The sequence below is a fragment of the Alternaria ventricosa genome (genome assembly GCF_023758065.1).
Source record: "Alternaria ventricosa strain BMP 2768 chromosome Unknown scaffold_3, whole genome shotgun sequence".
Taxonomy (NCBI): domain Eukaryota; kingdom Fungi; phylum Ascomycota; class Dothideomycetes; order Pleosporales; family Pleosporaceae; genus Alternaria; species Alternaria ventricosa.
Window position 1 is genome coordinate 1,231,495 of NW_026055683.1, and position 25,524 is coordinate 1,257,018.

General features: G+C 53.1%; 10 protein-coding genes across 10 annotated transcripts; 5 read left to right on the plus strand and 5 right to left on the minus strand.

Annotated features, from left to right (window-relative positions):
* Positions 1-360: 360 nt before the first annotated feature.
* Positions 361-2,155, plus strand: J4E93_002349 (uncharacterized protein; the record flags this gene model as incomplete). The annotated part of the gene is made up of 3 exons (XM_049340296.1): positions 361-591; positions 671-1,180; positions 1,232-2,155. 3 exons carry the CDS (start codon positions 361-363, stop codon positions 2,153-2,155), a joined length of 1,665 nt encoding a protein of 554 aa, XP_049202618.1.
* An 892-nt stretch (positions 2,156-3,047) lies between these two features.
* On the plus strand, positions 3,048-4,310 carry J4E93_002350 (uncharacterized protein; the record flags this gene model as incomplete). The annotated part of the gene is made up of 4 exons (XM_049340297.1): positions 3,048-3,062; positions 3,111-3,206; positions 3,257-4,040; positions 4,117-4,310. 4 exons carry the CDS (start codon positions 3,048-3,050, stop codon positions 4,308-4,310), a joined length of 1,089 nt encoding a protein of 362 aa, XP_049202619.1.
* Positions 4,311-4,546: 236 nt separating this feature from the next.
* Positions 4,547-6,893, minus strand: J4E93_002351 (uncharacterized protein; the record flags this gene model as incomplete). The annotated part of the gene is made up of 3 exons (XM_049340298.1): positions 4,547-4,973; positions 5,038-5,895; positions 5,944-6,893. The coding sequence occupies 3 exons, from the start codon at positions 6,891-6,893 to the stop codon at positions 4,547-4,549; spliced, it is 2,235 nt and encodes a 744-aa protein (XP_049202620.1).
* A 1,633-nt stretch (positions 6,894-8,526) lies between these two features.
* Positions 8,527-9,886, plus strand: J4E93_002352 (uncharacterized protein; the record flags this gene model as incomplete). Its single annotated transcript, XM_049340299.1, has 2 exons — positions 8,527-8,807; positions 8,962-9,886. The coding sequence occupies 2 exons, from the start codon at positions 8,527-8,529 to the stop codon at positions 9,884-9,886; spliced, it is 1,206 nt and encodes a 401-aa protein (XP_049202621.1).
* Positions 9,887-10,648: 762 nt separating this feature from the next.
* On the minus strand, positions 10,649-11,543 carry J4E93_002353 (uncharacterized protein; the record flags this gene model as incomplete). Its single annotated transcript, XM_049340300.1, has 3 exons — positions 10,649-11,110; positions 11,165-11,310; positions 11,363-11,543. The coding sequence occupies 3 exons, from the start codon at positions 11,541-11,543 to the stop codon at positions 10,649-10,651; spliced, it is 789 nt and encodes a 262-aa protein (XP_049202622.1).
* Positions 11,544-11,982: 439 nt separating this feature from the next.
* On the plus strand, positions 11,983-12,551 carry J4E93_002354 (uncharacterized protein; the record flags this gene model as incomplete). The annotated part of the gene is made up of 2 exons (XM_049340301.1): positions 11,983-12,148; positions 12,223-12,551. The coding sequence occupies 2 exons, from the start codon at positions 11,983-11,985 to the stop codon at positions 12,549-12,551; spliced, it is 495 nt and encodes a 164-aa protein (XP_049202623.1).
* Positions 12,552-13,903: 1,352 nt separating this feature from the next.
* On the minus strand, positions 13,904-14,443 carry J4E93_002355 (uncharacterized protein; the record flags this gene model as incomplete). Its single annotated transcript, XM_049340302.1, has 1 exon — positions 13,904-14,443. The coding sequence occupies one exon, from the start codon at positions 14,441-14,443 to the stop codon at positions 13,904-13,906; it is 540 nt and encodes a 179-aa protein (XP_049202624.1).
* Positions 14,444-19,298: 4,855 nt separating this feature from the next.
* J4E93_002356 (uncharacterized protein) lies at positions 19,299-21,215 on the minus strand (the record flags this gene model as incomplete). The annotated part of the gene is made up of 1 exon (XM_049340303.1): positions 19,299-21,215. The coding sequence occupies one exon, from the start codon at positions 21,213-21,215 to the stop codon at positions 19,299-19,301; it is 1,917 nt and encodes a 638-aa protein (XP_049202625.1).
* A 495-nt stretch (positions 21,216-21,710) lies between these two features.
* Positions 21,711-23,297, plus strand: J4E93_002357 (uncharacterized protein; the record flags this gene model as incomplete). Its single annotated transcript, XM_049340304.1, has 2 exons — positions 21,711-22,392; positions 22,492-23,297. The coding sequence occupies 2 exons, from the start codon at positions 21,711-21,713 to the stop codon at positions 23,295-23,297; spliced, it is 1,488 nt and encodes a 495-aa protein (XP_049202626.1).
* A 337-nt stretch (positions 23,298-23,634) lies between these two features.
* On the minus strand, positions 23,635-25,365 carry J4E93_002358 (uncharacterized protein; the record flags this gene model as incomplete). Its single annotated transcript, XM_049340305.1, has 1 exon — positions 23,635-25,365. The coding sequence occupies one exon, from the start codon at positions 25,363-25,365 to the stop codon at positions 23,635-23,637; it is 1,731 nt and encodes a 576-aa protein (XP_049202627.1).
* Positions 25,366-25,524: the final 159 nt, after the last annotated feature.

A 25,524-nucleotide genomic window follows, 5' to 3' on the forward strand; every position in this document is an offset into this window, starting at 1 on the left:
TGGAGATGGCCGAAAGCGGTTAGCGTGAATTGCAAGGCCGTCAAATAAGAAGCAGTTGCAGGAGAGACGAAGTGGCTGAGACTAGGTCTTTGTCTGTAGTATTGGTCTCGCAATACGGGCGTGCGGGTGTGACAAACAGCTGCAGGGTGGCGGGGGCATATCACTGCGACAGTCGCGACGCGTCGTGGTGGTTGCTTGGGTAGAGCGCTCGAGCCAAGCTACTAGCGCCAATACCCGCTTCGCCGCTTCCGCTTTCAAAATCACCCCTCTGGTAGGAAAGTTTACTCCCTTTTACAAACAAACAGCCGCACCCCAATCTTGTCCGACTCACCACACTGCACGCCCACCAGAGTCGCTAGAATGGCCGACAAGTACATCCCCGAGCACCGTCGCACGACGTTCAAGGCGAAGAGCGCCTTCAAGCCAGACGAACTCCGCCGCCGCCGTGAAGAGCAACAGGTCGAGATCCGCCGGGCGAAGCGTGAGGAGAACCTCGCAAAGCGCCGCGGTATCGCTGGACGGGACCAGCCGGGCGCCTCGCTCGGCGCTGCCCCCGACAGCGACGATGAGGGCGGCAACATCGAGAGCCAGGTGCGTGTATACCCCACCATCCCGTGCCCCAGCGAGCACAGAGAGTGAGAGGATAGCAGGCTGACATAACGCGATGTAGCTCAACGAGGAGCTCCCCCAGATGGTAAAGGGCGTCTTCTCGGAACAGATCGACGAGCAGATCCAGGCGACGACCAAGTTCCGCAAGCTGCTGTCCAAGGAGCGCAACCCCCCGATCGAGCGCGTTATCGAGACTGGCGTCGTGAGCCGCTTCGTCGAGTTCCTGCGCTCCCCGCACACGCTGGTGCAGTTCGAGGCCGCCTGGGCCCTCACCAACATCGCGTCGGGCTCGGCGCAACAAACACAGGTCGTCATCGAGGCGGGCGCCGTGCCCATCTTCGTCGAGCTGCTCAGCAGCCACGAGCCCGACGTGCGCGAGCAGGCCGTCTGGGCCCTGGGTAACATCGCCGGTGACAGCCCCGCATGCCGCGACTTTGTCCTGCAGGCCGGTGCCCTCCGCCCGCTGCTGGCCCTGCTGGGCGACAGCCGCAAGCTCAGCATGCTGCGCAATGCCACCTGGACCCTGAGCAACTTCTGCCGCGGCAAGACCCCTCAGCCCGACTGGCAAACTGTGAGTTCTGCTCGCTGCCCCACTTAACTAGAAGTACTAATTGTCCAGCAGATCCAGCCTGCCCTGCCTGTGCTCGCCAAGCTCGTATACTCGCTCGACGACGAGGTCCTCATCGACGCCTGCTGGGCCATCTCGTACCTCTCCGATGGCTCCAACGACAAGATCCAGGCCGTCATCGAGGCCGGCATCCCCCGCCGCCTCGTGGAGCTGCTCATGCACGCCTCGACCTCCGTCCAGACCCCCGCCCTGCGCTCCGTCGGCAACATCGTGACTGGCGACGACGTCCAGACCCAGGTCATCATCAACTGCGGCTCGCTCCCCGCGCTGCTGTCCCTCCTCAGTTCCACCAAGGACGGAATCCGCAAGGAGGCGTGCTGGACCATCTCCAACATCACCGCCGGCAACTCGACCCAGATCCAGGCCGTCATCGATGCTAACATCATCCCCCCTCTGATCCACCTCCTCCAGAACGGCGACTTCAAGACGCGCAAGGAGGCCTGCTGGGCCATCTCCAACGCCACCAGCGGTGGTCTGCAGAAGCCTGCTCAGATCCGCTACCTCGTCCAGAGCGGCTGCATCAAGCCCCTCTGCGATCTCCTCGCCTGCCCCGACAACAAGATCATCCAGGTTGCCCTCGACGGTCTTGAGAACATCCTGAAGGTCGGCGAGATGGACAAGGAGGCCAGCGAGGGTGGTGCTGGTGGCGAGCCCATCAACCGCTACGCTCTCTTCATCGAAGAGGTCGGCGGCATGGAGAAGATCCACGAGTGCCAGAACAACGCCAACGAGGAGATCTACATGAAGGCCTACAACATCATCGAGAAGTACTTCGCCGACGAGGAGGGTGAGGCGGAGAACATGGGCGAGGCCGGACCCCAGGTCAACCAGGACGGTCAATTCGGCTTCGGCGCCGCTGGTCAGCAGCAACAACAGAACTTCAACTTTGCCAACGGAGGTGACTCCATGGACATGTAAGCGGGTCCAGGTCCGCGACGAGTTCGAAGTTGAAACGTTGCATTTCAGTGCAGCCCTTCCACCACGCTAGCCAGCCACGAGAGCACGACTAGTAGTGTTTGCAGTATCCTGGACGAACACGGAGATCATACACGATATGATACATGATCCACGGAAGTGCTATGATTGCGAGGACCTTTGTGTTTCCTTAGCAATACCCCCATCCTTTCCAGCTATCACTTCGCCATGATTTCAATGAAGCCTTAAAGATACACCGTCTTGTACCCCACCCATGTTCAATAACCGCATCATATCCCCGGCGTTGCGTGTTTGTCTAGCTTGTCTGAAGATCGGAATGGTTGGACTGGGCGGTCTGCTCTGGAATGGCGCTCTACACAATTGGGTGCAAGGGCAACATGCGCTCGCAGTCCAGCCGCGCCAGCCAGATAGCTGAATAAATTGCCGAGTAATCGGCTTACAACATAGCCTGGTCGACATGAATGAAGTTGCATGTGATTATCGAACTAACATTGCCGCTAGCTGGGAAAGTAACACGTGCGTCATCCGCGGAACCCTGATCACCCCGCCCCGGCATGCCTCCGCGAACCACGCGTGGGGTTAGCTATCTTTGCTGTCTCGCTTCGTGATAGCATGTCGCGTGTCTCAGCATGAAATCCGTGATATCGCGTGCGCGCATACGCGACGTCTCTGCGATCTGCGCGGAACCCAATGATATCTCAAGCAATGTCCTGAACCGATGGCGCAATCATCGCGAACACACCGCCGCCCCGAATTCGCAGCCAGCGCACCACCATCTTGACACAACTGCCATTCCACACATTCGGCACCAGGATCGCTGCTCCTACGTGATATGCGACGCTGAGGCTTGATTACGCAGTAACAGACACCCAGCATGTGCAGGTTCATGGTAAGCAGAGCGCCATAGACCCGCGCAGTGCACAGCTAACACCGACAGGTCTACAAAGGCAAGGATGAGATCCTCCTCTCCGAGCTCATTCTAAACCCTTCCCACTCTATCCTCACACAATCCTTCGACTCGCGCCTCCGCCTAGTACGTCACCGTCCACCATCCGCATCACCCTCTCCACTAACTACCACCAGGACAGACGGCGCCCACACAACGGTGACGGTTTCGGCATCGGCTACTACACCTGCCCGTCCCTCGGTCCCACGCCCTGCGTCTTCACCTCCACGATCCCAGCATGGAACTGCATAAACCTCTCGCGCATCGCGTCCAAAACCACATCGAGCCTCATCTTCGCCCACGTCCGCGCTACAACCGAAGGTAACCTCAGCGACAGCAACTGCCACCCCTTCAGCTACAAGAGCCTCATGTTCATGCACAACGGCGGTATTGGCTGCTGGAAACAGATCAAGCGTAGACTGGCTATGAGTCTGGACGAGAAATGGTTCAACGTCGTAGGTGGGAGTACGGATAGCGAGTGGGCGTTCGCTACGTTCCTTGATTGTCTCGATAAAGCTGGCATCTCACCTGATAAAGACGTTGAGCCAGGTGTAGGGTTCGGGCACACAGTGTTGCGCAAAGCGATACTGAAGACGATTGAGCGGCTCAACGGCTTCATCAAAGACGTCGTAGGCGAACAAGGTGTTGGCGAGGAAGATAGCAGGAGTCTGCTCAACTTCGCTGTGACGGATGGTGTTAGCGTTGTGTGCTCGCGGTACGTGAGTAGTAAGACTGATGAGGCAGCGAGCCTCTTCTTCAGCAGCGGAACGAGTTGGCGCGAACTCAACGCTCAGTCTCAAGACTCTGACGCCGGAGTTTCTGTGGATGACGAGGAGAGGGAGAGGGACTACGTTATGGAACGTAGGGACAAGGGGAGCGACATTGTACTGGTGGCTAGTGAGCCGTTGACGTTTGAGAGGGGTATGTTACTCTTGCCTTCGTTTATATCTGAGTTCTTCGTAATGTTCCTGGTGTATCGATGTACTAACGATAACAGATAACTGGGTCACAGTTCCTACGAATAGTACGCTTACTATATCGAAACAGACGGTCATGATTCATCCCATTGTCGATGAGTTTTACAGCCCCAACCCGGCGCACGAGCGGAGCGCGAACTTCGCACAGGCAAAAGGACAGACAGTCACGGGCAGTGATAAGAGGGTTCTAGGTGCTGTCGGGGACGCGGCTTAGTAAAGGAACTAAAGAGTCGGAAATATTGTATTGGGTCGGCTATAGCCTTGGGAATCTACGTGACGGTCGTAATCTAGTCCAACAAGTCATCATATAATGGTTGCGTTGCATGTTGCAGTTGTATTCCGAAAGCGGACGCGAGCCAGTCAGCCAGCCTCATGGTGGAATTTCTACTCTCTTCTCCTGTCGAGCTAGGTTCGAGAACATCGCCCCTTGACGGTTCGTGTATCGCCATATCAAGGTTTCCGCTTGAGGACGTCGCTGCTAGCCAAAGACTCCATCCACAGTCTTGCCTTCTCCCTCTCTATTTTGACCACGTCTGGATGCTCCTGCCCTGGAGACTTCTTCTCTGCCATCTTCTTGTCCGATATGGCCTTCTCGATAATGGGATGAGTCTTATCGTCGCGCACCGAATATGATGCCTCTGCCCTATAGGGATTGATGTTGACTGAAGCTTCATCTTCCATGAGAGGACCATATTCTCGAACCACGGTCTGGCAGAACTCCTTCCAATCCTTGCTTAAGATTCCTGACCCTCGTTCCTGCTCTTTGTTCTCTAGGCAGCTGTATTCGATACTCCACTTTGCCAGCTGCTTCCAGCTCCAAAGCGACATGGTGGGATCACCGACCATGATTTGGTAGAATTCGTGGGACATCGAGTTGCTGTGCGCTGTCAGTATCGAATTCGTTCACGAGGCCAAAGAATAGTATTAGCAATATTGCTTACCTGAAGAGTGATGGATTGTCTGAGTTGACTGTACAAGGTATGCCCGCCGCCAGCAGTTCTGGGTAGGGGTGCTCTTTGACGTTTCTGCAAAGGTGCAGAAGCTCATTCGAGATAGGGCAAAGCTCAATGCAGATACCTTTGCTGGTCTTCGTCTTCTTGAACTTCTCAACGAGATGAGGATGCTTCATGAGCGCGTATCCGTGGCCGATGCGCTTCGATTCCAACGCCACTGCATCGTAAAGGTTGGAGTTCTCCGGATCGGAGGAGCCGCCGGTGTCGAGTAGTGTCTCACCGGCGTGGAACATGAAAGGTATGTCCAATTTCAGTTTCTTGCATGTTTCCTGGAACGTAACGAGCTCTTTCCTATAAAATCCAATGTGGTTGGGCCGATCCTCTGCGCCCACGAGATCAAAACCTGGGGGTGTTAGAAACGGTTGCGCTTTGAATGCCAGGTGCTGCTTACCACAGATAAGATCCGGGAATTCCATCTTGAGCGCTATGCAATCTCTCATCTCCTTTTGCATAAGCGGTATGGGAATAGACCGTGGTGTGCAATAGATGATCTTGAGTCCAAATGGGAACTTGTCATCGTTGCCGTGCTGCTCGATGAGCCTCTTCCTCTTTTCCTTCATTCCATCTACAATGAGTCGCATCTGTTCATGATTCTTGATACGCTTCTCGTGTATGCCGCTGTCGGCAGGAATGAACTTGTCCAAAAGCATTGGTCGTAGTTCAGCGTACATGACGTTCTCCTCGATCATGCGGTCAATAGCATCGCCTATGTATTCTTTGTAGACGCTCTCATAGTTTAGTAAGCCTTTGAAAGCTCTGGTAGCTTGGTTGAATCGAGCCCATACTCTGTGTATACGTTAGCGAGTACCGCAATGATGTAGGGGTAACACATACCCATTCACAGTCTGTGTGGGCCCATAGGCCTCGTCGAGGCTAAGAACCATCTTCGATCTTAACCAGTTCTCAGCGGGACGAAGCTTGGTAGGCTTTGTCTGTCCACAGTGTTGTGGCTGTCCAGCTTGGAAGGTCTCAGGTTCTTCATCTTCGTATTCACCTGGGAACGTTCTTTCAAACTCCTTCTGGAAGTCTTCCCATGGCATCCAGGTAGTCTTCAGATAGCTTTCAGCCTTGGGGTTTTCCTGGTCCATTAGTTTGGGATAAGAGTCCGAGAAGATGTTGACACCAGGATCGACGGTTGTTGGGTCGCAGATATTGAAAATCATCTCAGTCTCCCCCAGATGCTCTTTCTTTGTAATTGGTATGATACTGCGGATGTACATGTTCTTCATCTTGCGCGCTCGTACAAGAAGTATCTCAGGATGCAGTTCGGCATTGAAGTGAAGATGTAACAGAGCGCCCTTTGGGACGATCCTGGCGATTTGGTATAGCTTGCTTTCGTTGTCTATGCGGTCCTTGTTGGTAAGATATTGACCGCCCATGTCGCGATCGTTTTCTAAAGGCAGCGCCTCTGATGGTCGATTACCGAAAGTAACAACCCGCTCATACTCCCGAATCGCTCGGATGATGGCAGCAGCCCTTTCCTCTACCTTATCGTCTTTGGATCTGGATTTATCCTTGGGTCTCGCTGGTCGATCCCAAGCACTCTCATCCTCTGCTTTCACGAGGTTCTGCCTCTTTGTCTCGTGAGCAGTGGCTACTTGATCAATACCTTCCAGAACGGCTTTGAACTGGATCTCGGCTCTTTTCTGAAACTCGGTCAGGTCCTCAGCGTTTGGGGAAGACATCTCGATGGTCTTTGGTTCTCCTGAATGTAGTGGTATCTTTCTAGTAGGTTGCGGGCTGAGGGCCCTCTTTCTCTTCTTTGGTGAGTCAGCTACAGTCATAACTGGTCGGTTTGAGTCCTCTGGAGAGTTGTGCCTGTCACGTACAAAGCTGCATCCAAAAGTCAACATAAACGCAATAAACATGAGCCTTCACTTGGAGACTCACAATGTGGGGATGACAATACCACACGTTGCCAACAACCCCGGACGGGTTCTGTGGGACTCACTCGAAGTTTTGGGTTCGGCGTCAGTGGGCATGCCGATGACGATGGAATGAAGAAGCGTCTATCACCGGCTGCTCATGCCACCTGCGATGAGACTGCAGGTACAATGATATGAAGCGACACGACTGGTTCACGCCGCTCTCGGTGACCTTTCTCGATTGACCGGTCTGGGCTGTGTATGATTCAGGATATCCAACACAATCCTTAGATCCCGTGAAACGAGGTTGCTTCAAGGCACACCCCGTGACTAGATAGTGCTCTAACCAGGCGATTGATATGGCGTACCAAAGTCAAGTATCGCTGTCCCGCTTGTCGGCCTATTGCGCGTAGCAAATTGGATTAGTGTTGGACTTCACAAAGTAGTCGCGGCTGTGGTTTGTTCGCTGCGCCTCATACCCCGCGGCTAAGGAAATGCGCGAGGCTGGGAGATAACTGATGCCTGGAGTGATGGCCGCGACCAAGTACATATGTCGTAGCGGCAGGGTCAAAAAGAAGCTTGAGAAGAAGAAGAAATCGTCGATGTTTGCCCTGACTAGACGATGACGTTTCCTGCGCTCATAGATGCCGTTGACTGGGAAGGAGCGATGCCACCAGCACTATCGCGTGCCTGAGGACACGCAAGACAGAAGGAAGGAGCAACCACATACATCAGCGCACGCTTTTTCGCGTTCAATTCTTCCTTCTCTTGACAGCTCGAGTGAATGCGACACCACTTTCAACGCCTTTTTAACGGAAACCTCGACGTTTGGTACAGTTGTCGCTATCGAATCGTGTCACGGGGATGTCAGCCTGGTGCGTGCGCCTGTTTTGGTGTTGCGAGCAGCAGGCGAAGATGGCGATCACAGTCGGGTCGAAGCTCCACTCGCAGTTGCGGCGCAGCGATTCAAACTTTCGCGATGTCGTTGCGACAAGTGGATCAGTTACTAGAAAGAAGCTGGAAGTCAAGCTGAAGCTGGGCACGACAGCCCATCGCTCACACGATGGAAGGAGGCTATGCAAAAGCCTCATGCATTCTGCCATACGCCGGATAACCCTGGAGCCTAGCCACTGGCCCTGTCAGCCATGTTGCCCCTCACTTCTTCAGCCTGAGGCACCCAATAGCTGCACAAGCCCCAATCCATGGGGGCTGTGGGAGTGCACAAACTCCCGTGTCCTCGAGACAGCGCCTGTGCCTCCCTGACCGGAGTGGAATGAGGTGCCACACGCAGATCCGGTGGGCGATGCACGCATGTTTTGGCCCCCAGCGTCTACGCGCGCCTTTTCCTGCTCCACGCTGTCCACGCTGTGGCTTCGTCACCATCATACATGCCTTTTTTTCGCCTCAATCCTGGCTCTGTTGTATATACGCTTGCGGCCCTTTTGTCACTGCATCATAGCGCGTCGATTCAGATTTATGCATCGTTCCCATCGCATTCAGCTTCGGCCATCAGTTCGCACTGAGTTTTGAAGATCGCGTGTATCTTAGCGACATGTATTGGCTGCCCGCAGATGAGAACGGGAAGATATCACTCAATGAACTACAACTAGATATCGTTGGTTTCCTTGCCATCTTGGGCGAGGGTTCCGTGCTCGCCAATGCTCAGGTTTCGACGCTTTCGAAATGGATATTCCTACCACGGTTGATCCCGGCACCTCAAGCCCTGATGAGGCCGACGAGACCATTTCAATTAGAGCCATCCCGGGGTCACGTAACCGGCATCGTCTCGGGGAACCACAGGGATCACATCAATCATATTGGAAACATCGTCTGGTAAGTGCATCTTCTCGGTCAAACTCGGTAGCCGCCAGCTGCCACGAGGTACTTCCCCACACGTCTACCGTGGACCGGAGTCAACAATGCACTAGACATCACACGTACCAATATACAACCATAGCATAAGCGTGCCATACTAACAAAGTACTAGTGACGCGAATAATCTGAAGCCCTTCTCCGTGCGGGTTGTCAAAATCGAACGCGTCGAGGACCGACCACTCAAGGCCAAGACCTTTGGCCCACTCACAATCGTAAACTTCATCGGCTTCGCCCTCTCTGCTCTCCTCCTTGCGCTATCGATATGGCAGGACGATGGCATGTCGGTGGTAGCGACGGTACTCCTCTCGCTTCTCTCCAGTCTGATCGGACTGGGTAACAAGTGGGAACTGGAACTACCCTCGCGGAAGTACAAGAAGACACCCGTACCGGGAGGAGATGTTGTCATCCGATATCCAAAGGGGTCTTTCCTGATTGTGCGTTGTGAGGAGGACGTGGCGCGAGAACTCTACTTCGCACCGGAGAACATCAACTACCTCTTGACGCACGGTCCGGCATACAGAATCCTGAGTTTGGTGGGCACTATGATGCTCATGGGAGGCGTCATCTGTCTTGCCAATGCTCAAATTCAGGTGCAGATCGCCTGGGCCGGTTCCTACATGCTACTCGGCGCTTCGTACTGGGTTGTCGCTGCTTTGCACAGCAAGTTGCACTGGGACACCTCGTGTTATCGAGTCATAAACGAGTGCCTCTCTGACTCCGACATGGACAAGAAAGGATACCCTTCGGAAAACGAGACGTTCACCCAAGCTCTGTGGAGGGCCGTTTGTGTCAGTAAAGACATTGGATGGGTAAAAATGAGCGATGCTTGTCCTGATACCGAGGCTTGGAACGAATGGCTTCATGAGGCAAAGGCATGTAGTGAAGACTTCCAGACGGTTGAAGACGAGGAGAAGTCGAGAGGCAAAACCATGTGGGAGGTCCCCGAATGGGACGCACAGGGTTCCCTGGGGAGACTGCTGGCTCATCACGCGAAAAGTCAGAAAAAACTCATTAGACAGAAGGTCGAGTCAGCTTGACCAGTTTTATCGGGCTTCATGAACATTCATTTGGGGGTTATGCATAGCGCTGGGACACGACAAACTAACCATCATACAACGAAAATATTTATACGACAAGCGCTCATTATACGATTTACGATTTACGACTAAGAACGACGAACTTGCCGCGGAGCCACCGTTGCCATCATCTTGTACCATCTCACAACACTTGAAAACTACATTAAGCTTTTATTTATACGTCTCGCATCGTTAGCGCTTTGAGCGTTCTTGTATCCCTAGCAGTTTTTACAAAATAGACGACATACACAGCAGTATTTATACAAAGCCCACCACTCGCACCAGTCACCACTTCCCGCCAATGCAACTTGTCATATCTGTGTCATACTTCGAGTCATGCACACATCACCGCAAGGAGATCATTGCCTGTCGAACTAGTGTTTCCAGCGTTGAATTGGCCTTGTATTTGGTGCCGTCATCTATGGCCGATGCAACACTGCCTCCAAAACAACCAGACTCGTGTTCGCGGTATGATGCCTGGACACACCGTGCTCAGCTCCAGATTCACAGCGCCTTGGCCATTCTGAGTAACCTCGTGGATCCAAGACATGAGGACAAGACCAAGGAAAGCGATGCGCTAAGTTATGGCCTTCCTGCGATCTATGACCATACTCTTGAGTCACTGGTTTTGTGACATTTCGGCCACGCTGGCTGACGAAGAACCCAACAGCGAGAGCCTCTGCCTCTGTCTTGCAGTCATCATTGTATCTGTGCGACCTGACTTCAGGTAGCGCTCTTCCACCGCTGTTCATATTCCACCTTCCTCTTCACCACACTCCTCAACCACTTCTCCAGATTCTCTCCCTCAACTTGCGCATCGACGTCCATGGCATCGCCTTCCGCCTCCAGTCTAACACCACCCTCCTCTTCCTCGTCTTCCTCCCCGCAGCACGCATCCTCTGCCATCTGACATGCCTCGTTCCATTCCTCGTAGCTAAAGTTTCCCTCACTTTCGCTCAGCAACATCTTTCTGTCGCCAGAGAACGCGAAGACGTGCACAGATCGTATGGGTTTCGCGCGAAGTAGTTCGTTTGCAGTGGGCGAGAGTAGGGGCGGGAAGGAGTTCGTAGACGGCGAGGCAGGTTGTGCGATCATTACGGAAGTGAGGACTGTGCGGAGAGGTATCGATGCGGAGAGCAGGGCGAGGAGCGCGGTGTGAAGAAGGTGTGGGAGGAGGGTCAGAGACTGGAATTGTTAGCGATTGATGGCCAAAGGAGACGGTGTTGCGACTGAACATACAGTGTTGACGCCTGCTGTGCTATCTTCTTCCGGCAAACTCCTGACTTGGAGTGTAATCTGTACAAGTGTGCGTGGTATCGCTCGGGTCAGAATTATGCTGCGCAGTGTGTTGTGTACCAGTGTTTCGAGGTGTCGTTCTCGTGGACCTGAGTACCCGTCAGTATACCAATCACCACCCCACCAAGCATAAACACATACTTCCAACTCCCATAGCGGGCCTGACGTTCACCTCGATCGCTGCTTCCTCTGGTAGTTCATCGCGTCGCTGTACTTCGATTGGACCATTGACGGCGCCAATGATTGAGTAGCCATTGTGGGTGTATGTCGCAGAGCCGTCGGCGCGATTCAGATGCGTGAGGCTGACTGTAGGTGCGACCATGATTATGTCAACGGATTCGTATGCGCGCGTCGTGAATGAAGAGTTCGACTCTCCGTACTGTTGACTGTGTAGGTGATGGGAGGGGGTGTACGATGGGATCAGAATGCGGACTAATCCAAGAGACGCGTTGATCTGAAGGTCTTGAATGCGCAGAAATTGTTAGAAGGGGTGGGTGCCTAAGATGCGCCTCTGCACCTCAGTGACGATATGCCATCTCCAAAAGTTTTGGTGGGGATGGCGCTCAGCCCAGTCTGTGGCTCAAGCTTCAGACCTCGGCGCATCACCGCGGCCAGCTCAGCCATCCGATATCTTTGCGACAATTGAGCTGTCTGCCAGCCTCCACCTGCCATTTCACCGCCATAGACATACAGCGCATCGTCTCCACCCATTATAACATCAATACCAATATCAGAACCTACGCCAAACATATATAGACACCATGGCGGGCTCCTCGCGCAACGCATCGCCCATCAAGCGCCTCATGACCGAACTGCAAACGTACCAACACGACTCCAACGACGCGCTTTACGAACTCGGACCTACGGATGATGATGTGATGCAATGGAGAGCGGTTATGAAGGGTGTAGAGGGAACGGCATATGAAGGTACACAGGAACCCGGCGCATACTTCCCTACACCGCCTACAGCATCACCACATTCACGTACTAATTCCTGACAGACGGCTGCTGGCTCCTCTCCATCGCGATCCCCTCTACCTACCCCCTCACTCCACCCACCATCCGATTCGTAACGCCTATCTGCCACCCCAACGTCGATTTCAAGACCGGCGAGATCTGTCTCGACTTGCTCAAAACCGCTTGGACGCCCGCGTATACTATCTCGTCAACTCTGACGAGTATACACCAGTTGCTCACTAGCGCTGAGCCGGACAGTCCGCTGAATGTGGATGTTGCGCAGCTTTTCAGGACAGGCGACGAGGTTGGGGCTAGGAGTTTGATCAGGTTTTATACTGTTAGCGAGAAGTATGATTGGAAGGGGAAGAGGTAGAATGTATAGGGTGATTTGGGTTGAACAGACGTGGCTTGTTGTAAATTGGCGCAAGAAGGCTATGTCGGAGGCTTTGTTCGGGCGTTTGGTTTGATTTGGGACGGGATACCTACACTGGAGAGCGCGAACGCATCATGTATTCGCAATGGATTATTTGACAGACACTTGATCAGCATCTCCACATTGTCCCTGTCCAAGATCAACTCAGTTACGGACAACGTCAGCAAGCCTGACACAGCCCGCCACACGCACGTGGGTCCACGGCTATGTTTCAACTTCAGCTCCCCACAACACTTCTCGATTACGCGCTCCACTGATCGTCAATGCAGCATCTCAGACTGAGCAGTCATAGACGAGAACGATCGACGATATTCCTTCTTGTCCGAGTACGGTTCATACAAGCGACCTGGATCGACCGCTAACTTGACCTCTCCATGCGACTTCCTGCTGACTGTGTTGCATGCGGTACGTACTCTTTACGCAGTGCAAATGATCATCGTTACGAAGCCTGCGGTAAGATGTGTAGAAAGTGCTTTTGGCGCTTAGCACATGAGTTGTTTGGCAAAGCTTAGATGGACACAGTTGTCTGGCGCTTGGAACGGACGGTAGTAAAGCTACGGAGATCACGTCATTCGATCCCCAGGGACTTCCGATACGAAAGTACGGCTACTAAGTTTAGGTAGCGGGAACTAGTAAATGCGTCATTTAGACGCTCGGGGACTTCGACATGCGCTCGGCATGTGAGGTGGGAGCAGTAACCATTCATACTCGACAAGTGTTGTGCGCCTCGACTCAGACTGATAGCATGAAGTAAGCACACGAAATTACGGTTGTCTAGATTACAAAACAAATGCTAGAGTACACCGAAACATGATGAAGATCGGGTACATTCCCCGAACCTTTCGTCTCGAAACACCAACATGACAAATACCCACCGCGCAACCAACAAAAGCAAGTAAAAACATGATTAGCAGCCGGATCTACCCATGCCGGCTGTGGCTTAAGCCTCGCAAACAGTAACAATCCATCGTGTCGACAAGAGTCGCCTACTCGCCCCACTTTCACTCCACTTTCCTCAGCTAGTAAGCGTGGAAACTACGCAAGCCACAACACTCCATGCTCAAACTGGTCCGCTTCAGCACTTTAACGTTGAGCCTCAGTATCCACATCTGCTTGAGGTCATGCGACCGCGATCGAGCGATGGTGGCTTGTGTCCAGGCAGTGTGCGTTGTCGTGGGAGGTAGGCGCCGTCGTACGGAACAAGGCATATTGTGCGAGTGTACGATCGCACTTGCTTTCCGACATTCTCCTAGCTTGGTTTGATCATGCGGTGAAGAAGTGGCAGAGGGGGCTCATCCTGCGGTGACGGTCCATTGAGTGCGTCGCCAGCCTTTGGTTGAGACCGTGACTGTTCCCTCGAGGAGTGACTCTTTGTCTGGAATACTGTTTGGCGAGACGCGACGGGTGTATGAGATAGTTGATAGTTCTTCGGGTACGTCTTCCGAGGGTGGTTCGGTCTTGATAGTAGTCGACTGAGTTCTGTCCTGAAGTGACTCCTCGGTCTTGATGGTGGGTAATGGCACTGGATAGTAAGGCGCGTCATATGGTCCTGGTAGGTTCTGCGGCGGAGATATCCAAGGATAGATTGGAGACAGTACTGGCTGGAGTGTCTCTTGTTGGAGCGACTGGAGGTACTGATTCGGCTGCTGGTCGAGCGATGGCCGACTAAGAGAGATATAGTTCTGTCGCTCTGTGCTTGACTTCTCTTCCAAAGTGTCGGCGAAAGTCTCTACCTTCTCCCCTTTGAGATGTATCTCCTCTTGATACGAATCTTTTCTTTGATGAATGGCCAACTTCTTCTCTTGATTGATGGACAAGTCACCTTGACCCATACCGGAACTAGTCATCGTTCTCCGTCTTCGTGCAAGGAAAATCGATCGTAAAGCTGTAGCAAAGAGCGCCAACAATAAGAAAACTTCAAAGAGATGCCGTAGACTGACGAGCGGGAGCCGCCTTTCTGTATCGAGCGAATTTGTTGGTTTGAGAAGTGGAGGCATAGGTGCAAAATGACGCCGACGGAACACAGGTGAGGCTTGGTGGGATCCACTCAGACTATGAGAAGCGTGGGATGATGCAGGTCCTAGATAAACTAGCCACTGCGTCAGTTAAGCAGACGGGGAAACAACCGCTTTCATACAACTTACTTCGAGTAAGAACGGGAGTGACTGTTAGCATAAGCACTAGGATCGGAATCCTCCGTTGTATAGCAGGCAGCTAATAATACTCGGGTACGGTTATTGTCTCGTTCCTGTAGGATTGGCACCGGGGTCTACGTATAAATAAGGATATCGCATGTGAGAGTCAGGTTTGTTCCTGGGGCATCAATCTCTGCGGAACGCGCCATCCTGGTCTACGTATATGCTTCGACGGCGACATCAGCGCGCCCAGATGCGGTTGAAACATCGAGATATCGGCGAGCTAGCGCGGCGTAGTTCTGGTGACGAAAGCTGGTGGGCAAAGTGAAGCGTAAGCCCACGATGCGCAAATCAAGCAAAAGGCAACAAACTGATCGTGTTCAGCTGTGACGAATAGCGCCCGTGGAAGGCATAGATCACGGATTCTGCTGGGGCAGGCATGGTTTGGTGCGTGGTCTCAGCAGGACGACCAGTGTCCTCGTGTCTTGGCTGGGGGTATCTCAGCTGAGTTTGTGATGGTGGCGTTTGTTGTGGCTAACGCCACTGGTTCACTGGCCTAATCGGCAGGGGTGACCCGAGATCTGATCCTGCGCGCAAGAACAACGGCGAGCTGGCTTGACACCTCTGGCGAGACCTTTGCGCGGACGTAGGGGCCGCCAGTTGGAACGATGCAGTTGCGCCATTACGGGCGTTAGAGCCAGGTGTGGTGGGTGAGTAAGGCGTCCCGTGATGGATCGGTTTCAGCTTCTGCAGGAACGCCAACCGAAGGGCAGGCGCTCATGATACGTCGGGAAACAACTTAAGCAATATGTAAGAGAGGCGGCTAAACAAAGACTCGCAGTTGACGCAATAGCAACACGCACGAGCATCAGTATATTCAGGGAAACAACCGCCACACATGTGCTTCTTTGCGGGGCGGTACCCTTATCCAACCCCAAAGAACCACATCGCGTGAGAATCGGCTGGTACGCGCAGCTGGCTTAGTGGACTGTTCTCACGTCTCGATCTCTACCAAATTCACCCGTTGTATGTGGCTGTCGGAACATGAGTCAATCCGTCGCGTCTCCGACCGCCATTCGTGGAATGTCCACGATCTGGAGTACCTCGTGCGATCCCCACAACACCACGCGGTATTGTAGAAGCTGGGCAAACCTCGAAAACAGGTTCTCGGTAGCGAGCGCGCATCGAACAACGGCGAGGTTGGATATCTGTCAGCTGGAGGTTATGGATAGAACCTGGAAGAGACCGAATGTATGGAGTACGGTGTAGGAGCTACCGAGACGCGATCACTCGCATTCACGAGCTCGAATCTAATACACAGAAGCCACTTCCCTATCGACAGATCGGCGGCTTTTACTGGCCGCGTACAATATTACCTCCCACAGACTTCGACAGTCCTCGCGAAATCAGGTTTCCGGCAGCTGCATCAGTATCCACATTCCAGTGATCTTGTAATCCTTGCGTAGATCGAGCCACGCCTCTCGCGAACAGTTGCCTCAATTTCGGAGACGCCGTTGATGCGAGAAGATCCACGTCTAGCGAATCCGAGATCAACACCAGCGGCTTCGAAGCAGAAGCACCGGGTCACCATCAAACGCGCGGGAGCCTGTGTGAGCCCTGAATGTAACAATGGGGACGCATCGCGGGGAGTGGTCCTGTCGATCTTATGCAACGTCCAGCTGCCCTAACCTAGTCATCACGGCGATGCCGTCGCCACGTGAGCACGTGACTACTTAGGTAGCCCCTAGACTACCTAGGTAACGCTTTCAGATTGGGCAGGTGGCCACACATTTCGGCGAAGTGTTATGAACAACTCGTTGTATATAATCTCCGATGCTTGGGTAAGGCAGTAAGCGGTCTCAAATGATCGTGATAGATTGCCGGGGCATGTTTGCAAGAATTCGCCTGACCTGCAGTCTCATGGTATAGAACATGCCGACTCGCTCGTATTTCCCCGTCCCATGCCTGGCTGGTATCAATACCAATCCAATGACTGTTTCGCTTTCGTGCGCGATTCTCTTCTTGACCCCAACGATGGGCAGGAGCGTGAGTACTTGGTCCTCGGAAGTCATATCGATGCATTCTAACCTTCCTGGAGATGGCGTGCCGCTTACTGCTGTGTCAAAAAAGATTTCAGGACCAGACGAGCTGTCTGGTGTAACTGATACCGGAACATGGCTGCCGAAATGTTGTGGGAAGATCTGGGTTATCTTGCCGGTTTTGAGCTCAAGTGAGGAGTGGGTGCTGGGGTTGGCTGTCCAACATATCGAGGCTAAGGGGCCAAGAAGTTTAACGTACCCATCAATCACTTGACCGAAGCGATAACCGTCAAGGTCAGTCACTACAGCCTCCTGGAGAACCGTTAGGTAGTCGTCGGAGTTGTAGTTGTGTTGGCAAGATACGAGTGAGATCTTGCCTCTGATTGAGGCCCAGGACCATGTCGGCGCGATCAGTCGTCCCTCCGGGCGCGTCGGTAAGGCGCGCGACAATTCGTTTTTCGTAGTTTTCCATAGGAAGTATGCAGGCAAAGAAGACTGCCACAGGCCGGCAAGATAGCCGTCCCCAGGTTCGCCCGGTTCAACAATGGACATACTGCTAGCAAGACCTGCTACAGCTGGGAGTTTGTCAGAATCAAAGGTGATTTCGGATGCGGTGTACAGTTCAATAATCGCATCCCAATCCTGGAAAACCGAAGCCGACTTCATAGCAGCGTGCATCGTAACCTGCTGAATGCAAACAGGCGCAAACGTTGCTCTGATAGCGTTCAAGAGTCTTCTCGAAGGGCTGCTACCCGGTGGAATTTGCGAAATGTGTTTTGCTGGCCAACGGTCGTCTCTCGTCTCGTCGCCAAGTTGTAGTCTTTTGATGTCGATGGATGTATGCCCACGCACACCATTGGGAAGACCTTGATGGTACGTCTCGCAGGCAACAAATTGCCTGCATTCCCAGAAAAGCTGTCTTCGGCCGAAGTGAAGAACACGTGGCGAAAGGACACGCTCCTGAAGTACCCAGGCACGTTGATTTAGCGGTTCACGTGTGAGCTTTTGAGCCCATACGTTAGGTTCGCATACGGTAAGGTACCTCTTCGTTGCATCCCCTTTGCGACCAATCCAGGATATACTTGACTCGGTTGGCAATACAGCTCGTGGGTTTCTATCCCAGAAACAACCTCCAGTATGGTTCTCTGACCCTGTGGCAGCTATATTGATAAAGCAGTACCTATACACAAGGCTCATGAGACTAGCTTCATTGTTCCAATCTTCTATGTCGTCCTGTAGGATACACAAAGCATCAATCCAGAGATAACGAAGGCCCAATTTTCGAGTGATGATAAATGCATCCAGGAACGTTTTCGTGAAGTACGATGAATCAATGCCTTTCGCCAGTTGAGATAAAGACGATGTCGTCACTTTTGGCATATGACGATTTCCCCAACAATGAGAGAGAGTTGCGTAAGGGTGCCCATGGGGGATGTCTTCACGATGCAGTAATCGTACGCGATCTTCATCAGAAGCGCCGACATCCAGCACTCGCGACGGGAACCAGCGTTCGGGAATAGCTGCGTTGCAACGAATATGTCTCTGAGTACAATCATTCATCCAGCGTTCGATCAATTTCCAGGTCTCGGGGGAAGATGTTGACGAAGAGGGTTTGTACGCCGTGTGCTCACCTGTTTGAAATTGAGTAATTAATCCAATTGATACATGCTGCTAGCTAAGGCTTACGTCGAAGCTTCTCGATGACCTCGAATGTGAATCCCAGACTAAAGTCATTCACACCATCTGACGTCAACTTCCACTCGAAAGAGCTTTGCCAACTTGCCGACGAAGTATCAGATTCGCATTTGATTGGAAACAATGTCTCCGAGTAAACAGCGAACTCTCTTTGTATATATCCGAGGGTTTCCGAGCATATCCCGCAGAACTGCTCCGAAGAGTTCTCCAGAGATGCTAGTGATTCGTGATGGACAAGGTCTTTATGCCATCCCGGATGGCTGATAATATCCACGATACCCTGACAGGTTGCACAAAGCTCGTTGAAAGTGACAGAGGCCACGCTAGGAATATGAACCGGTTCTGCATCATGTTGGCCAGTCAAACGACGCAGGAAAGTCCCAGCGGTGAGTTTGAGCAGCAGACACGTGATCTCCAGTAGTTTCAGAAAGACGAGTACAAGATCGAAGAAACAGGAGGCAACGGACGCCATATCGGAATGAAGCTTTAGTTTGGTGACCTTGTCAGGCTGGTGTAGGTTGATCGCACAAATTGTGGGGTTACTCGAGGCTGAGCAACACATCACACAACCTGCACCCCGCTTCCGACCGGTCAGCTACCGCCTCGTTCATTCGCCGAAAGACATCATGCTGTCTTACCACCATGTCGGCACTGCATGCAGGCATCAGAAGGAATTTTACCAGGCTGAACGGTAACGCACAAATCTCTGCCAAGATAGTGGGGTACTTGGTGAAGATGCGATAGGAGCATGTGGTATTTGTAAAATTGATGGCAGGAGCTATAGCAAGTACCTTCTGAGTAGCGCTAAGTCTCCCAGTCTAGGTGCTCAACTGGAAGTCTGGTCGTCCCTCTCTCCACTCATCAAAGTCCCTCTGACCGGGCATCTCTCTACCATCAGAGAGCTTGAGCCTGGGAAAATGCACATCCTCGCGGTTGTATGTAGGCTCCTTTTTGGCCAACTCTTCGTTGACCAGAACCAAAGCGCCCGAGTGCCATCCTGCAGCACTCACACGAAGAGCGAAATAGGCACCAAGACCGTCTTCACCCCGGTCTTGATCCCAGACTTTGCCTTCCTGCTCGAACCACTCACTGACTTCGCCTTGGACGTTGGGGTCGGTCTTGAACATCTCCCTGCGCTCCTGGCTCTCTTCTGCGTGTGCTTCGTCGTGGACCGCTTGCTTGAGCCACTCGTTCTTCCTCGCATCGAACCAGATCTGACGACCGCGTGTGTAGGCGTGAGGAACAAGTTGTCCATTGGCATTGAACCGGTCATACACAATACCTCGCGCATTCCCAACCAGACTGTCACCGTTCGAGCCTAAGCCCAGTGCGCCACAGGCTGAGTTCTCAGTGCCGTATGAAGTTATCTTGCCGTCCGAGTGGAGTGCCAGGTAGTGATAGTCACCGAAGGCGATGGAGATAACGTTGCTGTTCTGCAAGGCTGGAATCTTCTTCAGTCCCTGCACATCCCCTGGACTATGACGATTGCTCCAGCATGATTCGAGGTAGTTCTGGTCGCCGGTAATCACTTCGTTGTCCCTGAAGATGGCAAAGTTGCGGAAAGAGCCCTGAACGTCGAGAGGAGCTCCCTGCTCGTGACGCAGAGTTTCGAGCTCAACAATATCTTCGATACGATTCTTTTCCTCGAATCTGCCACAGAAGACCTTGCCCAGGTCTGTGCTGAATAGTACAAAGTGCTCTAGTATAACGTAGTTCAGTACTGCTCCGACCTCTTGACGCAGGACTCTCTGCTCATCTGACTCGCGGCTGCCCTTGACATGCTGGTAGCCAGTCTTGGGAACCTCGGCATGTTCCAAGACAAGCATAGTGTCTGTGCCTTCGTCGCCATGATCTCGCTCAACGGGGTCCCACACGACAATGCCAACGCCATGGACATAGGCCGAGCTGCGGCTCCATCCTGCTACCACTTGCTTTACTTGTCCGAAGTTGGAGGTTGCGTTCGACTTTTCGTTCAAGGAGAGTTCGTTCAGCTGCAGAGTAGCGAACTTGACTTGGAGCGCAGGTTTCTTGACATCGTACCACGACCACATTCGGCCGCTGTCGGAGAGTCCAAGTATGTGTGCGCGACCGGAGGAGAACTGCCGGATAGCGACAGTCGGCTCTTCGTATTGGGCCCCAGAGGCATTTGAGGGATAGCCTTCTGGAAAGCGGAGTGGTTGCAGGGGCCCACTGGCAATGAGTATCCTTTGGCCATCAAGGGCGCCGGCAGTGTAGAGGGTACCTTTGGAGGTGAGCAAGGTCGTGGACCAGCCACCACATTGCATGTCGGCAATGACTCCTAGTTCTCGTGTCTTGTCCATCTCCGTCGGGAAGGCTTGATGGGCGTTGTACATGCGCCTGCCTGGCCGCATCATCCCAGCTCTCATTCCTCTCATTCGAGGCGTCCGACCATGTGCGTGGTCCTCCGGGTCTGAAGCATGCCCCAAGCGGTTGTGCGAGTTATGGCCCCATGTGTATACGCGGCTCTGCGTGAGCATGCGGCGATACATCTTCTGCCAGCGGTCGCCGTCATGCTGCACGACTGGCTGGTTCGGTACGCGGAAGGTCGTTCGGGCGAGGTAGCTCCAGTACGCTGGGTCTAATCGAATCGACGGTTGCTGGAAGGCTTTGCACGTGCTGCAGAGGGCGAGGAAGCTCTTGGCATCGAGGTATGGGAATACGAGTACGAAGATGTCGAGGGGCAGGTCGGTGATGGAGCTGATGGTGTCGGCCATCTTGGTGTTGCGAGGCGTCTAGACACCTTTTCCGGCGGGTCGAATGTATAGTAGAAGAATATTCAAAGAGGCGTCGGTGTTTAAGTGTGAAGTAATGAAGCCTGCTCCATCGGTAATGACGACGTGTGAGTAAACAAGATGTTTGCGCTGTTGGAGAAGGCGCGACGGATGCCTGCCCAATGACGCAGGGAGCGCGGGGATCATTGCGGGACATTTCCGTTTTTGCGCTAACCAGAAGTAGCGACCAAACTTCTGACTCAATTCACGCGTCTCTATCAAATTTCCGCCTGCCCAGCGACGCTTGACCATACACGCGCTACACTACTCCACCTAATAGAAACGACCCACGAATATCTGCAGGCTTGGAGATACTGAATTTCGGATCAAGTTCACGCCACGACATTTGATTTTGCCCCACCACGCCTGATCGTTTTACACCTGACTGGCCACATTCCAATTCCAAAAGGACGAGAGAAACAGGAAGGTCGCATCGCCATGTCTGAGACACCCGTTGCAGAGCCAGCGCCAGCACCCGCTGCTGCAGTAGTACCACCCCAAGAAGGTGCACCTGCAACACCAAATGGCGACGCCACAGACGGGCCCAAAAAGCTCTCACCAGCGGAGTTGAAAAAGCAAAGGGCGGCCGAGAAGCAAGCAAAGCGAGCCCAAGCCAAGGCTGCGGCTGGTGCACCAAACCAACAGCAAGGACCTCCAAAGGACACCCAGAAACAGCAAAAAGACTCGAAGCAGACACCAAAAGACGACAAGTCAAGACCACAGCCACCATGGCGGCGCTCATCGCAAGCCGTACCAGTCGTGAAAGACCCAGAGAGAAAGACGAAGAAAGAGAAGGAACCAAAACAGACTGGTCTGTTCTTTGGTCATCTCTACAGCCAGCCGAAGCAGCAGTCTCTTGTCGGCGCGTCAAAAGATGTACATCCTGCGGTTCTGGCGCTGGGCCTACAGTATAGCAGCTACGCCATATGTGGTAGCACGGCACGTATGGTGGCCATGCTCTTGGTATTCAAGACAGTGATCGAGGCCTATCAAACACCCCCAGGAAACAGTTTGGCCCGGCATCTAACCAGCCATCACCTTGGTCCTCAGATCGAGTTTCTGAAGAGCTGTCGACCGCTCAGCATCAGTATGGGAAACGCAATCCGGTGGCTCAAGGATAGTAAGTTGGAATTTCACATTAGATTGACAGAGCAGACACGACTTGACTGAGCATCGGAGTTGTTTAGAGAGCTTCAGGAGAAATACTGACATCTTCCAGTCATCATCAAGATAGATCCTTCAACTCCGGAGAATGAGGCAAAGCGAGACCTGATTGAGGAGATCGACATATTCATCCGCGAACGTGTCACAGCTGCTGACCGGCTCATTCGTGACCTGGCAGCTACCAAGATCCAAGCTGGTGATGTCATCCTGATCTACGCGGCATCTTCGATTGTCGAACAGACCATCATACATGCTCACCAGTCCGGCAAACCCTTCTCAGTCATCGTCGTGGACTCAAAGCCATTATTCGAGGGCAAGCAGCTAGCTCGGAAACTCGCAAACCACGGCATCTCAGTACGCTACTATCTCATCACAGGAGCTTCGCATGCTGTTAAGGACGCGACGAAGGTCTTCCTGGGTGCTCACGCGATGATGTCGAACGGCCGCCTCTACTCGCGCGTTGGCACAGCTCTGGTTTCCATGCTTGCCTACTCTCACTCGTTGCCCGTCATCGTACTCTGTCAATCAGTGAAGTTCACTGAGAAGGTAGCGCTGGACTCCATCGTCGGAAACGAAGTCGCCCCTGCCGAGGAAATCCTCTCCGAGGCTGAGCGCCGCGAGCTCCTTCCTCTCAAGTCACGATTTACGGCTTCAAAGAGCGACGACAAGTCGTCATCAGAGGAGGCACCTGCCGATACCACAGACGTTCTGAAATGGATTGACGATGCAAAGAACCTGCACCATCTCCAAGTGCTCTACGACGTCACGCCCGCGCAGTACATCAACATGGTCATCACCGAATACGGCAGCTTGCCACCAAGCTCGGTCCCCGTGGTCCACCGACTGAGTACGAACATATAATCCTGTCCAGCGTTTTCTTTTTGTATTCAGGGTACTTCCTATAGCAAGTGCTAACATTGGATTTTCAGGAACTGAAGAGCAGGAGACGATGCCTACTAAGAGGGGTGTTCGTCAAGCTTCGGGCTGGTAGGATTTTATTGAGATGTGTGTCGGGGATTTCGCGATTTCGGGGTATTCACAGTGCCGGTATTCTTGAAATTTCTACGAGTGAAATAGCATACGAGGTATGGTGTTACGAAGGAATCAACATCTCCCGCCAATGATCTTGCGCACTTCTGGTCCTATCTTCTCGATCCCGAAGGAGACAATGCTAACCCTCACTACCTGACCACAAGCCTCATTCTAAATTATCGATGGACAGCCCCGCGATCTCAGCTTCAAGCGCTGCCATTTGCGCCCTCAGCGCCCTCACCCGCTCGGCCTTCTCAACCGCCTGATCAATTTGAGCATTCGCAGGCCCACCCCCACTCCTCTTCATCTCCTCCCTCATCATGGGAAACGCCAAAACTTCCTTGATTGAGTAATTGTTCGTCAAGAACATCAAAATACGATCAAGTCCAGGTCCGCACCCAGCCGTGGGCGGCATCCCATACTCCAGCGCCTTGATGAACTCCTCATCAATGCCCTGCGCCTCGTCATCACCCTGAGCCCTCTGCCGAGCCTGCTCGAGGAACCGCTCGCGCTGCTCGAACGGATCGTTGAGTTCGGAATATAGGTTGCAAATCTCCTGGCCGCAGACAAAGGCTTCAGCGCGTTCTGTAAGACCAGGAATTGCGCGATGCGTCTTGGCTAGTGGAGACATGAGCTTCGGGTGGTGGATGATGTACGTGGGATTTTTAATGCGCGATTCGATGTAGACGCCGACGAGCTTGTCGAGCAGTCGGGCATTCGTATGCGGGGGCGAGCAAGCTATGTCGCGATCGCTCAAGATGCCGAGTAGGAATTGCCGACTATCTTCCGTATGGAGTTCGGATGGGGGAGGAAAACTAACGGCACAGGCAGCTTCAAGGGCTGGAATCATATCGATACGCTCCCACGGTCCCTCCCAATTGATCTCGCGCTCGTCACCAGTCTGACTCTTGAACCTGGTCACATAAGACCCAGTCACCTCCTTCACCAAACCAGAAATCATCTCTTCCGTCAACTGCATCATCACCTCGTAATCAGCATCCGCCTGATAGAACTCGCAGCTTGTAAACTCAGGATTGTGAGTCAGATCCATATCTTCATTGCGAAACACACGTCCGATTTCGAACACGCGATCAATGCCACCAACGACTAAGGGCTTGAGATGGAGCTCAGTAGCAGTCCGGAGGTACATGTCTCGCTTGAGATCGTTGTGGTGGGTGATGAAGGGCTTGGCTGCTGCACCGCCGGCTTGCTGGCAGAGGATAGGTGTTACGACTGAGATGTAGCCGCGGCTGCGGAGGAACGTGGTGATGTAGGCTTCCATTGCGTCCCAGGTACGCAACATGTCGCGGCTGCGTCGATTCGTGATGAAGTCGAGGGGTCGGTTGCGGTGTCGCGTTTCGGCGTCAGTGAGCGTCTTCGGCAGCATGTGCAGGCTGGGTGCTAGCAGAATGACCTTGTGCGCGAAGAGCGAGAGCTCGCCCACGGGTCGATTTCGTGGTGCTGTTCGTCCCGGATGACCGATCACACCGATTTGGTCGCCTCTCGTGAGGTGTTCGTGTTGCTGCTTGTATGCTTCGACGTCATCTTGTTCAGTCGCCTGGCACACGACCTGTATCTTGTCCTCGCCCGCTTGAACTTCGTAGAAGCGCAAACGCTCTCCTGCACTACGAATAGTGACGATGCGTCCACGTATTGCGTATTCTACGTCTTCGAGCTGGTGGCCAGTCGTTATAGATTCATGTCGAGCGCGAAATGCGCCAAGGTCCAGGAGATTGGGGATGAAAGAAGAATAAATGCCATTCTCACATGTATTCTGGCGAAGACTCTGCATTGAATCATAGCGGTTCTCGTAGTACTTGTGAGGTGGTAGCGTCTCCTGCTGGTCTAGTCTCATACGTTGGTTGAGCGCCTTCGTGGTGACGCCGTTGGCAGCCATGCCGACCAATATTGATGTTCTTAGAGATTCGCTGTTCGCGAAAAGAAAAGGCAGTATGGTTGATGGCCAGAGAAGATGCTTTGAAGTTGTTTCGCGCTTTCGGATGGAACAATGGTGTGCTTAAATATTACGAACCGCAAGTCCAGTCATCGCTTGTGA